The 18,109-nt window shown below is 42.7% G+C and overlaps 1 protein-coding gene across 2 annotated transcripts in view; it reads left to right on the forward strand.

Moving 5' to 3' along the window:
• The first annotated feature begins 14,922 nt into the window (after window positions 1-14,922).
• Window positions 14,923-18,109, forward strand: part of ULK4 (unc-51 like kinase 4) — a 209,244-nt gene continuing 206,057 nt past the window's right edge. For both annotated transcript variants that reach the window (XM_062496991.1, XM_062496998.1), the window contains exons 1-2: window positions 14,923-15,060; window positions 17,333-17,432. In XM_062496991.1, the coding sequence (XP_062352975.1) occupies window positions 14,923-15,060; window positions 17,333-17,432 (238 nt within the window). The remainder of the gene's footprint in view (window positions 15,061-17,332; window positions 17,433-18,109) is intronic.

The following is an 18,109-nucleotide window of genomic DNA, read 5'->3' on the forward strand; positions in this document are numbered from 1 at the left end:
ATCAATAGGTTCCAATAAAAACAAAAGTATTGATGATTCAAAGTTCAAATAGAGGACAGTTTTAGAAAAAGAATAGTATCAGTGAACTCCTGAAATTTACTTAGGAAGCATCATGCTATTCACTACGAAGTAAAATAAAAGTGCTTGTAATCTCACAGCTATCTCAAACGACAGAGTAAGCAGGAAGGCTTTGAAAAAGACACCAACTGGTATCTTGGAAAGCCTTTGTTAACAGGAAGTTCATTCTCAAGATTTTTATCTCTCCAACTAGCACTGATCCCACAGCTGAATACACAAAATTGAGCCCTCCATACAGGTGCAGCATTCCAAGGTGACAGTGGCATTGCCTGTGGAGTTTTAATGATACATGTATGACCAAGGAAACATACCTTTACAGCACAGGTGCGGCAGACCACACCCCAGTTTTACAGTTCCAGCCTTACACAGCTTCATACAGTAACTGAGCTACGTAAAACTGACAAGCCATCACTGTCATTTAGTGACTAGAAAGTAGTTCTCCTACTTACTATGTCCTTACAATAACTCTGAAAGCCACTTGGTGTGCAGTCACTACCAGAATCTGTTTCTTTTCACAGCCTTTCTGAAGAACACAAGTGATAATCTCACTCCCAGCAGAATCAAGGAACAACATGAGCATCACAGAGGATGATGCCAGTATGCCTTTGGTCATTTTACATGCAATTTAAGAGCATTTATTCTTTAATGTTGATCTTGGTAGCAACACTAAGCTTCTTACAGAGGCAGAACTGCCAGGTACATCTGGAGAAAATTAATAGTTCAAAAAGAAAAACAGAACTAGTTGTAAAAGCCTACCTATCAACAACATTCTTCTGACCAACAGGCAAAAACTGCAGCTCCTGTTTCCATATTGTGGTTGTCACGACTCCCAGTAATACAGACCAGTTCTACTGGTCTGGCTGTCCTTGCACTAATATGGAAGTATTGGGAAATAAGTAGTGTGCAAAGTAAAATGACAGTTTTGTAAGAGTCAAAACAGGGTTATTCAAAGATATACCAATTAAGTATCCAGCCTAATATTGGAAAGTTTGTAGAGCAGGCACTCATTTTTACTAAGGCAGAGGGAAAGCAATATGGTTCAAAATTTTAAGTAAAGAATACACAATTCTCTGCAAATTAACAAGAAACAACCAACCTTGACTTGAGTATCACACATAACATAAACATCCAGACAACACAAAACAAATTATGTCCTACAAATGCTATTTCTGGTCCTGGCAGAAGGAGCACTAAACCACCACAACTCTGGAAATCAACGAAATTATAAAGACTTAGGAAAGAAATGTATCTTGAACAAATATAATTCATATAATACTTTCTTGCTTAATTATCTCTCCTTTCCCAAAGAAAATTTTAAATAACATAGGAAACCATTATGAAGAAAAATATGTAGCTTTTAGAAAGGGTAAAAGTTTTGGTTTTAACCTCTTGCCTTTTAATATTGCAGATGCTGCCTCAATAACACTCATTCTGAGAATCCTTTCTACAGAGCTATTTAAAAAAAAAAGTATCTTGCATTCAGTTTACAGTCTATCACAGCAGACAGAGGGGGAAGTTTAAGCATTTTTCCTTTTCAGTATTACAGCAACAATGGTAAGAAACAAGAATATTGATCAAGTACACATTTAAAATTAAAATATTTAAACTGTACTGATTTCTGCCATACTAATCTCATTATTCTATCCCAAAGAAGATTGGCTAGAGTACAAATAAAATCCTCAGAGCACACTGCAAGATTAGGATCAAATTACTTCTACAAAAGCAGCTGGTAATCTCTTACAGGAGACAGAAAGTGTGAAGCAGCAAGGAGCTCAGGCATGAGCTGCAGCAGAGGAACAACAGGAGTTCCCACCAGTTCCAGGCAAATCCTTCCAATCTGGTCTTGCTCTCTGGTACGTGCAAGCTCACTTACTCCAACCAGCTCTCATCTGTGTTCCACAAATTGGAGTGCCACCACAAGAGTGCCATGTTAACGTACATTAACATCCACGGCAAAACTTGTGTATCACATCTTGGTCCTGCCTCATTAGCCAGGACTCTGGATTAAACTAGTCAGATGCTCAGAAGCTGCTGCAGCACCTGGATATTCCACTGGGATTTTAGGCACCCACATATCAAATACGGGGCACCACATATATAAATGCATGTGCCTCATCACATTAATGCTTCCTTGGCACACCGTTGTGCTGCCCAGTGCTCTAGAACAGGCACCAAGTTCCAGTACGAGTTCTTGGTTCATAACTGAACAAAAGATGAAACAGATCATTTTTGTCAGGTATGGGATTTTTTTGCACTAGATCCAGAGATCCTACTTCTTTCCACTACTATCATCCATCATGCAGTGCAATTTGCTGGCAAATGGGAGTTCATTCATGCAACTGACAGAAACTTTTGTTTTACTTCAAGAGAAATTTAAATTCTATTCATTATATCTGTTCATACAGCTGCCTGGTCTTCACTCAGTAGTTCACATTAAAAGCTGAAAACTCTTGCATTCTATCAAGATTTTTACCATCCTGGTTTTCCTCCCCTGTAATAATGCTCATTAAAAAACAGAGAAATAAACTTAATGTCTTAATAGAATTTTCTTATTGTCATCACAGGTTGCTATGACTCAGTTAAAGCAGGTTACAGTGTCTCAGAAAAGGCAGTTTTGTGACTACAGTCCCTGGGCTTGGAGACAACACTCCCTCCTCCAGGCTTCTTCTGGTAACTCCAAAAGAGTCCTACTAGGACAAACATGTTTAAACCCGGAGTAATTTCAGCACAAGCAGAAGGCAGGGCACTACAAACAGTACATACAACTGTGAACACACAGCAGTAAAACAGGCACATATGGCAAACTGGTCATCATAACTATTGTTTAGTTTTAACTTTTTTTGTTGTTGTTTGCTTTTTTTTTCCTGTTGCTTTCCTGATTGCAAAAACCATTACACCCACGACTTAATCTCAGCAGACTGAAAGGTTCAAATAAGGTTACAGATTGCAAGGCAGAAAAAAAGTATCTGCACGGAGACTTCTCCTGAAATCGGAGAGAGGGAGAACACGAACCCTGGCTCCCACTCTTTTAACATTAGATCAATTTCTTTGGAAATTTCCTAACTCTTCGCTAATTTTACCTGAAGAAACCTCACCTATAGTTGAAGTTTCAAAATCGTCAGATGCAAACCAAGAGAGGCACCAAGATCTCAAACTTGCTAAAAACCATAATGGAATATTTTAGTCATTTTAAACAGCGGAATACTGCAAAGAGCTATCCATAATCCCCAGCGCTGAAGAAACCAAGTCAATATTTGCAGGTCTCTCTACGATGGCTAGAAAGTTACTTTTGCAAGAGGGAGGAGCCCTTGTATCTGAAAACAGCAGCAGTCTAGCTGCAAATAATACAGAGGGCCAATTCTGCGAGCGATTCTTGACCTTCGGTACGCAATTCCACTCTCGCGCTTCTTCCCTTTAAGGGGGCGGAAGGGACAAAGAGCACAGGCAGCAGAGCACAGCGCAGCGCCCGCCCCCGAGCCAGCCGGCTGTGAAGGTCGAAGGGCCCGAGGATGAAGGAAGAGCGGCTGCACCTTGCTCACCCCTCGTTCCGCAGCCCGGCGAGTGCTGCAGGCCTCGCCAGCACACCGCAGCCCTCCGCACCCTCTCGCTCATCGAGGGGCGAGCGGGGCAGAGGCGGCCGCGCCGGTGCCTCCGCCCATCCCCACCGCGCAGCTCCCCCGCACTCACCCCGCTCCAGGCCCCCCGGGCGGCGGGGCGCAGGCGGCGGCGCCCCCGCGGGCCGGGGGAGCCTCGCTGCCGGCGGCGGCCACCTCCGGGCTGCTTCCCCCCTCACGGCTCGCCCCCGGCCCGCGCCGCTGAGAGGCCGCGGCGTGCGGGGCGGGCAGAGCGCAGGGGCTGCGGTGGCCGGCTGGCTGCTGCTTCTGCTGCTTTTCCCTCCTTCTGCCGGCGCCTCATGTGCCCTCCTCCTCCGGGGTCCCTCCTGCCAGGCCGCTGCCGCTCCAGCTCCAGGCTCTCCAGCGGCGCCCGGGTAGCGCTGCTAACCCCTGCGGCCGGGAGGCAGCGCACGTGCGGCTCTCGCCGGTGCCGGGCGCGGGGCTCCTGCGGCCGCGCAGCCCCCTCGGGAGGCGGGACGGCGCGGACACCTCGGGGGCTGCGGCGCCGCCCGCCGCCGGCGGGGCAGCAGGAAGGGGCGGGAGGCACGGAACGCCGCCGGCGGCTACCTCGGTGGCCGCTAGCTAGCTCGGTAGTCGCAGCGCTCCCTTTCCCGCCCCCCGGAGGCCATTACCTCATGGCCCAGCCCTGCCGCGGAGGAGGGGCCGAGCGTCGTCCGGCAACCGGCCCCCTGCCGCGGGACGGGCTGGGCAAGCAGGGCACAAAGACGTCCGCGGCGGGACAGGTTTGTCGCCGTGCGGAGCAGTGCGAGAGCGGCCGCAGGCAGCACTGCCCGGCAGTGCTCCCCACAAGTCCTGGGACACGCACAAGCGATCTGGGCTGTTTTGAGAGGCGGAGAGGGTAAGAATGACTACGAGATATACTAAGCACCAGAAAATCCTCAAAGATTTGCTATGAATATCTCATGTACAGAGAAAAGTCTCAAGTCCAAGTTCTTTTCCAACCTTTTTGGTGGTGCCCCGCGACAGGACAAAGAGCAATGGTCATAAATTAAATCACAAGTTTCACCACAACATGAGGAACAACTTCTTTACACTGAGGGTGGCAGAGCCCTGAAGAGGCTGCCCAGGGAAGTGGTGGAGTCTCCTTCTCTGAAGACATCTAAACCGTCCTGGATGTGTTCCTGCGTAACCTGCTCTAGCTCACCCTGCCTTGGTAGGGGGTGGACAAGATGATCTCCAGAGGTCCCTTACAAACCTATCCTGTGATAAATGTAATACTTATTAAAGAGGGGGAAAAAAGTGAGAAACCCAGAAAAAAATCAGGACTTCGTAGATTTATTGGAGGAAGGTTTGATTGGTTTTGTCTGCCGGCAAGGGAATAATAGAACCGCACTCAAAAGTTACAACTGGTAAGACAAAAAAAAAAAAAAAAAGTTGCAGTCATGCTGGTGGTGACAGGATTCCTGAAGCATGGAATAACCTCGAGAGAGTATAAATTAATTAAGTGCTCGACCCCGAATAATCCATAAAAAGAAATGATCCAACCCTTCACAGATACAAACAAAGAGAATCCAAAATGGGGATGTATGCTTTTGGGTGACAGAAAAGAGAGAAATATTGCAAGAGCCAACAGGATTTTCAGGCAGCTGCCTTCCAAACAGGTGTGTCTACAGAGCAAATCCTCAGCTAGTGACTTAAATGGGGCATGTGAGCCAACCTAAATGCTCTGTGTTGCTGCCAAAAGGAACAGGCTTCTCTCCCCACTTCTCCTGTGGAGGAGCCAGGTACTCCTGGTTTTCCCAAGGGCTGTCTCTGCTGCTTAGGATTCCTCAGTGACTCAGTTTACTAACCTCACACAGAACTAACTGTATTTTTTCCATGTCGGTTTTCTGCCCCATTAGTACTCTAAACTGATTCACCCTAACATCATAGAAATATCAGGAATGAGCACAAAAAATGAGCTGAAACCATTAGTCTGGGAGGAAAGGGACCCACCCCTCTGGTAACCTTGCACTCTTAAATGATCTCAGTAGTCTCATTTAAATCCTCCCTAAAATAGAAAGTTCATGTTACTGCTAAGAAATCTAACAACACAGTATCACTAAAAAAAAGTTGACGCCTTCCACTTCTCACCCTTAGCTGGATCCTCCCATTGCTCCCTTTGTGTTTGGTCTTGAATATGCATGACCCTTGCCAGTGAGCAAGCTAAATCAGAAGGCTTTAAAGGGTTGTTTTCTGATTAATATTGAAACAGCTAACTATGAAGTCAGATGAGTGACAAGAGGTTGCACAAGAGAGGAAACAAGACTGGGAGGTTGCAAAAGATGGATGGCACCCCAAAGCAGCAGCTAGAAACTTGTTATAATGTGTAACATAAGGCCTAGACAGCAGTGAGGACTAATGGTCTGTACAGTGAAGGAGAAGTAATTTTGAGGAACAAAACTTTGCTCTGTGCTGTACACACTATTAATAAGAAGAAACGGGGGGGGGGGGGGGGGGGGAGGGGGAGAAACCTTTCTGTTCCAGAAAAACAGAGGAAGACACAGAAGCACCTTGGAATCCAGTCCAGGGAGAAAATCAAATGCTGAGGGAAAAATAAAAAGAGAAGGCAGGCAGAGGGAAAACCAGGAAGTAGAAAAGTGAATATTCACATCAACAACAGGGAGAAACAAGTGTCCATGGTTGTAGGTTTCTTACTGAGAAGAACCAATTGACCTGTCAGGTCTGTAGGAAACAAGGATTTGAGATGTACTGCTGAGACTGACAAGACTCTTGTTAAAGTGAGCAGAAGTCCTTCACAGTGGGAGAAATGGCAATGACATGCACTACGTCCAAACACAGTATGTAGAAAAGAGAACTTGGGGCTATGGGATTGCCAGGCCCTTGCATGCAAGGTGTACATCTGTACACTGGTCATATTGACATGGTAGCAATTGTTTGGTGGTGTTGTGCCAAATCCTCCTAATGTTTTTTTGATCATGTGGTGCTATAGTGTACATAAGCATACTCCACTGCATTTCTATCAGTTCAATTTATCCACCTAATAATTCTAAAGCTGGCAACTGACACACTAACGAAAAACTTGCAAAAAGTTTCCTAGATTTCTCTGCTCTTTTGGTTTTCATTATCTTTTCCATTTCCTCTCTCTTTTTGATTTTACCATATATGATATTATCATCATGATAATTTCATATTCATTCTCAATTTTTCTCCCTTGATTACATCTCTAGAAGAAACTTTATTTTCACCCTGCTAAAATACAGCACCTTTCAAATGTACTTTTCAGTGAGCATGCTGTTGTTTTTCTTGTATTCCTTACCCTTTCCCCTCCACAGATCCTCCTTTATAGGCCAGTAAAGCAATCAAAGAATACAATGAAAACTTTGAAAGCATTTGAAACAAGTTTAAGAAATCTCTGATTAGTTTGCCAGCTGAAGACTCCAATTGCAGCTGCAATTGTGGGGTAAAGGATTTTAATCTCAGAGAACAAACTAATTCCAGGTGGCATTAACAAGAGTTTGGAGAGGAAAAAAAAAATCTGTAAAACATACCCTGCGTTTCTGAATCGCTGTCATAGAGTTAAAAAGAAAGGAGTTGCAGTGGTTTCCCATTTTGTTCTTCCTGGTGGTACCTGGTGTTACTGGCCCCATTTCTCACACTTTTCTATCAGTGGGAACTAAGTAATGCTGCAAACCCTTTAAAAAGATCTAAGAAGTGTCTGCACAACACTACCTGTACAACATAGTTTTTCATTTAAATGGCATTTTTTGGAAAGCTGTCATTGCTTTTACCTGAATATCAAAACACACAGATAATTGCAAGTTGTCTTACTGAGCACATGAAAATTAAAAATGTAAGTACTTTTGACTGATTTTTTTCTTGGTTGATATTTGGGGGTTTTGTTCGCTTCAAAGGGATTTTTTATTTATTTGTTTTGTTTTACAAGACATTATGCAATGCTACCTTTGCTGGAAGAATCAAATCAGTAAGAAAGCTTGTCCTGTTCAGAGCTCTGTGCTTCTTTCAGCTAGCATCAGGCACCACCAATGCCTTCCCCTTCTTCAACTGCATCTCTGCTGGAAATTTCTTTCCTGTAAAGGGGCTGCATCTTTCACGAGCAGTACCAAATTATGGAATTGGCCTGAAGTGTTACTGTGACTGTGACCTAGGGAGAGCTGATGCTGATTTGAGAAAGAACACATGGAAAATGAGAGGCTAAATAAAAAACAAATTTAAAAGTAACTTTATGGAACAGCTAAAGCGTAAACACAAGCTGAGGAGAGAAATAAAATGAGAAGATTTTAAGGAGAAAACTCATAAAAATTTCCTGCATAGTGGCTCATAAAGAATATGGCAAAAGAAGCATTATTCCAGATTTTACAGTTTGAGAAAAAAAAAATGGAGGCAAACAGTGACTCAGAGGATGGGGGTTTGCACATATTCTGCAATAGTGAGATGCAAGTTTGAATAAACAGTTTGTAAAGATCAGATTAGCATTATAAGTGAAGTCAGATACACAAAGAGGAAATTAAATGCAAGATAGTGGGATAATGATAAATGTGCCAGGCATTCATTTTGCAGGTAAAAGGAAAAAGCCCGTGTAATCAAGCAAAGTCAAATGAAAATTACACCATGAATAATAATTAATACTTCTCACATTATGAAGTTTAATCAGAAAGCAAAAGACATCCTGAGAATGCAGTCTGAATATTCAGAATATGTAACATAAAAGCCACTGCTTGCTGCTGAAACAGTGAATTTTTATGTGTGATAAAGAAGCATGACTTGTGTGAGTACAAACTGCTGGATGTAACTGAAGGAAACAGGATGTTCTCCTGCCATGTTATACCTAGAACAGATAAAAATAATTCAACCAGTATAGCATGTTTCACACACTATCTATTGCATTAGAACAAGGAATTGTTTGAATATTGAAATACAAAAATAAATAATTTTACATAATCTCAAAATTACATAAGCAAAATGGCAGTCACTGAAAAAAGCAAAATATTGACAAGGCCTTTTCAGCTTCCCTGTCTCAGCAAAACAGTCATCATCATATTTTGGAAGCCAGCAAGTAGGCTTAGGTGTTGAGAATGCTGTTAGAAGTGAACCTTAGAGCAGAGGAGTATCCACTCTGCCAGCCAGGCTCACAAAGCCAGTATCAGAGCTGCTTATAGTCAGGAATGTGATATGAGAAATGCCTGGCAGAAACTGTGGTAATTCATTACAATTAACCCTATCTCCTTAGCAGTTAATACAAATAAACAAACAAACAAACCAAACAGGAAGTTAGTCCTGACTGCAGTATCATATACAGACCAGTTGCTGATTTCCCTGGGAAACCAAATTATTTTGGGAAGGTAAAAATACCTTGTAATATGCCAACCTCTGGAGGTGTTAACTCAGAGAGTATTAAAATTTTCAGCATATCTCACCACATCTCTCTCCAACCTTAGACATATGTAAAGCATTGAGACCATAACAGAGGAAAAGGAAACACAAGCATGCAGTATACTAGTGACCTTGCAGGTTGATCCAGGGAGGTGAGATTTGGAGCCTTGTTGTTGTACAAGAAACCACTAGTAGTTTTTTTTGCCTCACCAGTGAAACAAAACACAAACTGTTTTGCAATGTTTCAAAAGTGTAGAGGACAACTCTTTGACTGAAAAACAAATTTTCAAAAAGAATCCCAGCAAGAAACTAAGAATTTGAAAAAGTCGTTGCTATTTCCAAATATCAGAAATGTATGATACTAAAACAGTAACATTTGAATTTATTTAATGAATTTGAGATGGACCTGTGAGGAATAGAATCCACAAACACAAGTTATTAGTTGAAGAGTTATTTAATTGTTGAAGGTTTAATTGTTAAATGTTAATGTCCTAAGATTGCTAAGGTTTAATGGTTAAATGTTAAAGTCCTAAGATTGTTAAATATTAGTTGAAGCTTGTACCCCTTTTACCACCTACCCTGTACCCCCTTCCGTGGGGTATCACTTCCACTGCTCCCAAGAAACTGTACGCCCAAGGCTGTATACAAATCAGAGACATCGAGCATCGTTTGGAACAAAAGACCCTAAGGACAACGAGCCAATGTAAAACTAAAGACTGAAAATAACATTCTTGAGCCGGCAAAACAGTAAAGAGCATCAGATCACCAACTAGAGTTTTCTTTGCCTTGTCGCTATGACTTAAATCGCACCTGGCCAGCATGATGTGACTAGACCAAAAACCAACAGCTGTTTTTATAGGGGTTCTTGTGAGGATGGAAGCCCTAGCTCTGTCGGTCAGCAAAGCTGAACACTTCCTCCTTTGAGTTGTACAGTGGGAAGCAGCAGTGGTGTGTGTGGCCCCTTGTGCCCCCCCTTCAGGGCTGTCCTTAATGAAGGTTTTTAAAAAGGGAGCTGCTCTCCTGGTCCATTCCTAACAGACCAGTAAGTACAACAGGGTTCTACCAGAAAACCAAGGTGACAAAATCATAGTATGATATCAAAATTGTAACATAATAAACACGTATTAATGTTACCACAAAATACTAAAATAAAGAACAGAGTTTCATTCAAATGATGAAAATATGTGCCAGTTTCAAGAGGATGTTGGACAATAATTTGAAAATAAAAAGCACAATATAAAGATGTGCCCATGTCCACCATTCTGCCAAAAGGATGAAACACCAGAAAAGTGGCTCTATACACTTCCCAGGAATGGCAGTATTGTCAAGGCAAATGGAACATAAAAATATTTTATTTCAGCAACTGAATCATCATACCCTAGATGCCGAGAATAGAAATTCTCTTGAGAATGGGGTCAGTCTGGAATAGAAATAAACACCGTGTACTAACAAGATGGGATAGAGCATGAGTAATCATTATATCTGGGGGAAAAAAAAGGAAAAAAAAAAGAAGAAAAGCTAGTACCTATGGCAAAATAAAACAGAACTGTATAGCATTTTCAACAGGCATTAGAGCAGACTGAAGAACACATCTTACAAAACACGGAAAAACATCTTAAAATTATAGGCTACTATATTTTTATATATAGTATATATTAGTCAGGCTTTTGAGAACCAGGCAAAATGTCAGAGGCTTATGCAGTACCCATTGAGGGTAGAGCAGTGAAGTGTTTAAGCATGCCTGAACTATGTGCTTGCAATCACGAGATCTCAGTTTGCCTTAAATTAGATCATATATTTATTTGAGAACAAGAATTTGATTACATTTGACTGTTCCGTCTAATAGCCAGGCAAATAGCAAGGCTGAGTTTGCTGCACAGATTGCTAGGAGTATTGAAATGGTGCAAACAGGACAGAGAATATTTTGCATTCCGTTCTTGAATGTTGAAAATATTCCCACAGAAAAGTTCACTGCAGTTTAGTACAGTGCTTGAAGTCATGTTTGGTAACAGGATAGAAGAGTAACAGACTGAAACAGTAAGTAAAAGGTCAAAGATAAGAGTCTTATAATTACAACCCTGATCTGTATTTGTAATACTTTATTTCTGCAAGATAACTCTCATACCTGAAGCAACATGTTTGAAGAGAGAATCCTCCATTCCTACACCAAATCAAAGGGAAAATTCCTCATCTGGAGTGTATTGAAACTGTGCACCCAGACAGTAAGAAACATACAGACGTAATGAAATGTGTATCTGTGTATCAATGATAAAAAAGTAGGTTGGAAAAAGAGGTGGTATAAGTCAACATGTCTCCCTATGTCTGCCTGAATTTTTTTTAACATGGAAACATTTAATTTCAAAAGCTATAAATCTCTGGTTCAATTTTTACTAAACAGTTTTTAGTGCATTTCTTTTGCTCTATTTTGTAGTGCTATTGCCACTATTATATTAAGATTTTAACAGACTTCATTAATGTTAAAGTTCATACAATCTCACTCCCCCAAAACGGGGTATTTACCCCCTTTGCATAAAAATAACCCCTAACTTGGACTAATTTAACAGAAAACGTACATAGGCCGAAATATGAGAAATCTGGAAGAAAAGTCAGTAACTTGATAGTCATTGTGGCTTAGTTTTATCTTCTTGGACAGGAACAATGAAATTGACTTATTCCAAGATGTGGCCATGAACTGCTGCCAGGACTTGTGTGCAACTCAGCTAATACTCTATTCCTTCTTCTTCGTATCAGTCATTCTTATCACAACCATAGATAAAATACACATTTTTCTGAAATTTAAATAAACCCCTCTTCGAAGCATACTTTTCTTGTGCTTATTAATAGAAAGTGATGTCTACTTATAGATTTGGTTTATTTATATCGAGTCAACTATTCATTTACATTAAAAAAGAATAAAAAAAATCTTACTTGTGCATCTTCAAAGCTGTAGCTTCATTGATAATTACAAGTCACCTCTGCAATTACTGAAAACTTAGAGTGTAAACTGGGACAGAGCACCACACCAATTTTCTCTGTCTTCATAGGGGAGGTATTCCATCCCCTTATCACTTCATGGCCTTCCCTGGACTTGCTCCAACACTTCCATGTCCTTCTTATTTTGGAGGCACCAGAGCTGGATGCAGCACTCCAGGTATGGTCTCACAAGAACAGAGAGTACAGGGACAGGATTACCTTTCTTGCCCTGCTCGCCACATTCCTTTTGATGCAGTCCAGGATACCTCTGGCTTTCTGGGCTCCCAGCCCACACTGCTGGCTCATGTTGAGTTTTTTTTTGTCAACAATAAAGAGGGGTTTGGGTTGTTTTTTTTTCCCTTTTCAATATTACAGGGGTTTAAAATCATACCGAAGCCTTATTGAGAGTGGGAGTAAAAAACCATCTGTCATCATGCTGCCTCGAAGAAACACTGAATCCTTCCTGTAAGTGCACTACTTTTATCAATATTGGTTGAAATGAATCAATGGGTTCAAACTTGTTAGGTCAAAATAAAGGTGAGTCAATGAGCAAAACCAGAATTCTTTACAGTTTGCTCTAGAGCAAATGTTTTTAAATATTTTGTTAGAATCCCAGAATGGTCTGAGTTGGAAGGGACCACAAAGACCATCTAGTTCCGACCCCCTGCACTACCAAACCTTTCACTATACCAGGTTGCTCAAAGCCCCATCCAACCTGGCCTTGAACAATTCCAGGGATGGGACATCCACAGCTTCTTTGGGCAACTCGTGACAGGGCCTCACCGCCCTCACAGCAAAGATTTTTTCCCTAATATCTAATCCAAATCTACTTTCTTGCAGTTTGAAGGCCCTTGTCCTGTGACCACAGTTCCTAATGTTGCCCAAAATAAAATGATTTTTTTCTAGGGCCTTACAAAAACAAAACCAGATAAGAAAAAAGTGAAAGAGAAATCCAGATCCCCACAGAATGGAAAAACAAGTGAAAACTCCACGTTATTGTCAAACACGGAAAACGCTTGTTTCAAGGACTAAATTTTGTCACAAGAAAAGTGTGCATCAATTAGGTGCTTGCAGAAGGCCATGGCAGGGCTGAGGAGGCTACCCGCCGTTTTGTCGGCGAAGGTTGCCTAGAGCAACCCCACCAACACAGGCTGCGGCAGCACCACCACCTTTCCCGACGGCCGAGCCAGCCCCTGGCGCTCCCCACACCAACATCCGGGAACGTCCCCCCCCGCTAGCCCCTCCCTTAGCCCAATGGGGCTCCACTCTGCTTTCGGCGTCCGGCGCCGTCTCCTGGAAACGGGCCTGGGATAGCGACCATCCGAGTAGCGTGCGGGGGGTGCGGGGACGCAGCCCGGTGGGACCTGGCGGTGCATTCCAGTTGGAATAAAGGATAGCAAAACTCTCCAGTTCCCGGAGTCACCCTGCCTGCTAAGCCAGTGCCTTTCCCGCTTGCCTGTGTTTTGTGGCGCGTAGGGACGAGTGTCCCGTCCAGACACTGCCACCAGGGCATCGGATACTCCGTCCTGTGGGCGGGGCTCCGCCGTTTCGGTTGATGGCGGCGGCGTGGCGGTGGTCCACCCCTCGCCGCACTACGGCCGTCGTTCTCCCTCTTTCCCGCCGGGTCCATGCTCCACACACAGGTACAGCTGTCGTTCCCACCCTTTCCCGCCGGGTCCATCCCCGCACACAGGTACGGCTCTCGTACCTTGCCCGCGCACGTTCGCGGCCGTTATCTGGCGGAGCGCGCGCGCCCAGCGGCCCCTCACCCTCCGCCCTCCCCCCTCATCCCCCCGATCCCTCATCCCCCCGATCCCTCACCGCCCTCTCGCTCCCTCCGCCGCCGTCCCTCGGTCCGAGTGCGGGAGCGGGCCCGGGGCGGGGCTGGAACCTACCGCTGGAGCGCTCCTGAGACCGCGCGGCTCCCTCCCCCTGAGCTGCAAGTGCGTCGGGAGGCGGCTGTGTCTGCGGGGCCGCCGTGCAGCACCTCAGGCCTGGCCGCCCCCGACAGAGCTGGGAGCGCAGGACATCGCGAGTTGTGCGCGGGCTGCTCGGTTCGGAGTAGTTTCGGCCATTCCCTCGTAAAGAAGAGGGAACCGTGTCTCCTTGGTGTGCTGGTCCTGTATCCAGCCCAGACCGAATCAGTTCCCTCGGCGCTTGGCGGCTGCCGCTTTGAGTGCTTCTGTGGAGTTTCACACCTGCTTCGTTACAGGTGGTGGCTTGGGAGACTTCCATGATGGCCGTCTTACCTCATCTTTTCACTTTTTAAATGAGTTTGTTTGATATCTTTTTACTTTTATGTCAAAGTCCATCAGTTGAAAGACTTTTGTGTGCCAGAGAAGCTGTGGCTATCCCATCCCTGACAGTGTTCAAGGCCTGGTTGAATGGGACATTGAGTACAGTGTTCTAGTGGGATGTGTTCCTGCCCACAGCAGGGGCACAGGAACGAGATGATCTTTAAGGTCCACTCTAACCCAAGCCATTCTATGATTTTTGTGATTCTATGCTTTGTTGGTTTATGTACTGAAATATAGGTATAGTCATTACTCTTGAGAATCAGAGACTATTCTCTTTTCCCTGTAGCCTCTGTGTTTTTACAGATATACTATTTAGAGTTTATATCTGCTAGCCTATCACTTTTTGAAAAAGATATTTGGAAGTGTAAAATTCACCTGTTCAAATTTTTGATCACATTTCCTGAGAGGAGGTCTTCTGTAAAGTAATTATATCGAATCTTTCTGGAAGTATGGAATCCCTATTCATGAAAATTGGAAGAGTGAATACTATTTGTGAATGACCATTAAATTTGAAGGCTTCTTCTTTCTCTTCCTTTCTTTAGGTTTATTTGTTTACAAAACTAATGCCATGTTTCCAGTCTGTTGCCTGTGAAGTATCCTAAAGCATGGAGAACTTCGTTTTGTATGAGGAGATTGGAAGAGGAAATAAGACTGTTGTTTATAAAGGAAGAAGAAAAGGAACGATTAATTTTGTTGCCATTGTTTGCAGTGATAAATGCAAGAGAGCTGGAGTAGCAAACTGGGTAGGTAATGGTGTTTCTTTTCCTGCTAAATCTGGGGGAAAATACAGCCTACAAAATTCTGGTAGCACAAGTTATAGAAAAGTGCCACATGCTTCTTTAGATGGAGTTTGTTACATTTAGATCAGCTTCTCAAGATTAAATTTAAATTCTTATTCTTTAAATACAGTGTTCTTTTAGTGCATCTATTTCTTCATGTGATTTTATTGTTTTTTAGATCACATGCATAAACCCATGTTTACAGTCTTACTGTTTCTGTAACATGTCAGTGAACTTGTAAAAATAGTTATGTGTGGTGGTTTGCTTTATTTTGTTATTAGTTATGCAAATCCAATGGTAGCAGTAACTTCCAGTGTATAATTGATTTCTTACTTAGCAAGAAGAAATTATTTTTGATGAAAGAATACCATTTAAGCTAAATCAATTCTGGTTTCTAAAATCATGGCAAAGCTTTACATATGATAATTTCTGGAAAGGAAACTGATACAGTTACACAGTTCAAATATTTTACTTTCCCAGTAGGTACATTTTGTTTCTGTAGTGGGTTAAACTTGGTTGGATGCCAGGTTCCCACCAAAGTATCTATATCACTCCCTTCTTAGGCTGGGCAGGAGTCAGAAAATACAATGAACTGGTCAAGATAAGAACAGAGAGAGATGACTCACCAATTGCCTTCACAGGCAAAACAGACTTGATGTAGGGAAAATAATTGAATTTATTGCCACAGTAGGATAATGGGAAATTAAACCAAATCTTAAAATACCTTTCTCCAACCCTTCCTTCTTCCTGGGCTCAGCTGTACTCCCAGTTTTCTCTCCATCCTCCCTTGCCAGAGATGCAGGGAGATGGGGAGTGGGGTCAGTTCATCTGACACTGTCTCTGTTGCTCCTTCCTCCTCATGCTCTTCCCCTGCTGCAGTGTGGTAGTCCTCCAGAACCTTCTTCAGTGTTGGTCCTTCCCACAGGCTGCAGTTCATCATGCAGTGCTCCAGTATAGGTCCTTTCCACAGGGTGCAGTCCCTCAGGAACAGGTTGTTCCAACGTGAGTTCCTGTATGGTTACATGTCCTGCCAGCAACCGGCATGGGCTCCTCTCTCCATGGGTCTGCAGGTCCTACCAAGAGCCTGATCCAGCACAGACTTCCAATGCAGTCACAGCCTCCCTAGGGTTTCCACCTGCTCTGGAGTAGGGTCCACCACAGGCTGCAGGTGGATCTCTGCTCTGCCATGGACCTCCATGGGCTGCAGAGGGATAGCTTTGCCTCACTGGCCTTCACCAGGAGCTGCAGGAGAATCTCTGCTCCAGCTCCTGAAACGCCTGCTGCCTCTCCTCGTATACACTGACCTTGGTGTCTGCAGAGTTGTTTCTGTCACATGTTCTCACTCCTCCCCCTGCTGCTCTTGCAAAGGAATATTTTCTCCCATTTTAAATGTTATCTGGTGGTACTGCCAACCATCACTGATGGGTTGGTGTTGGCCAGCACCAGTTGTCATGGAGCTAGCTGGGATTGCATCTATTGGATTCAGGGGAAGCTTCCAACATCTTCTCACAGAAGCCAGTCCTGTAGACCTCCCCACCTGGCACCCGAAACCTTGGCATGCAAAACAGATAGAGTATCATATTCCTTCTCATTGTTTCAGTGATCATCTGAACTTTTTTTGCTCCTAGAAGTGTATTAGTCTTACAAATCTCTTGGGGATACCTTACATACCACTCTAGCAAGAAACAGGCTTCTGCAGAGATTAGGCCATGTAGGTGTTGTAGAGATACAGATTTTCAGGATCTCTTGAATGGTTTTCCTTGTCTGATAAGATTAAGAATGATGCGAAAGCTTCTTTTCAGTTCCTCTTGGTGTATTACCTCTCATTTGTATTCTTATTAGAAAAAAAATGCAAGTTTGAATCCAAATTATGATTTCCAGTTTGTTATTGTTTTAGTGGTGCAGGAGGGTTAAATAGTATTTATAATTTTGAGTGGGGAACTGACTAATTTTTTTTCTGTGTTTTAAAAACAGGTGAATTGGGCAGGGTCTGTGAGGAAAGTTATCTTTTCTCAACATATATGTAACACTAAAATATTTGAAGAATAATATTAGTGCACTAGAAAAGGCAAGAGAACAAGTAGCTGATCTAGAGTCGGTTGTATTGTTTCTTATTCCCCTACCTCAAGTCCTTATATATATATGTGTGCGTGTATATATATATATATATATATATATATATATATATATATTATATGTCTTTCCCCCACCTAATTATGTTAAAACTTCACTCTAGGTTCGTCTGACTCAGGGACTCATGCATAAGAATATAATGACATTTTATGAGTGGTATGAAACAAGCAACTATCTTTGGCTTGTAGTGGAATTATGCACAGGTAAGATAAGATCAAAAGGTGAACATTTATAGAGTGAGTATTTACAAGAGATTTCTTACAGCTTCTTTACAACAAACACTTAGAGCTTTGGAAAAAATCATAATTATCTTATTATTAACTTGAGAAACCTGTTTATTTGTAAAAGTGCTTTTGCTCTTGGAAACATTTTTAGAAATCAATTGAAATCATGCTTCTCTGCTTCACTGTATGCAGCTTTGAAAAGTTAGTTGAGTTACGTAATGTTGGTTTTTAAGAGCTGAAGAGAGAAGGCCAGTCAGAGAAGGTAAAAGCAAATTGTGAATAGTCAGATGGTAGCTCAGTAAAAGTTACTTGAGAGGTTTTCTAAGGACTGGCAGCTTTGGCATTCTCTTTTAAAAGACGTCAAGGAACAAATCAAGTTATAGTGTACTAATGACTTAATATTATTCAAATTCACTTTTAAACAAAGGGCAATTCAGCAGCAAAAGTGAATGATTTAAGTTCTTTTCCTATTCAGTATAAGTATTTCGACTTCCATGTTAAAATCATAATATGGGAGCTCTGAGAACCCAGAACTGCACTAAATGACTCACTTAGTTTTGTAAATTCTTATCGATCTATTTAAGGAAGCTTATAAAGATTTCTTTAATTGTGATGACTGCATGTTTTAAACTTCTGACAGCATGCTTTCCTCCATA

The sequence above is a fragment of the Cinclus cinclus genome, chromosome 1 (assembly GCF_963662255.1).
Source record: "Cinclus cinclus chromosome 1, bCinCin1.1, whole genome shotgun sequence".
Lineage (NCBI taxonomy): Eukaryota > Metazoa > Chordata > Aves > Passeriformes > Cinclidae > Cinclus > Cinclus cinclus.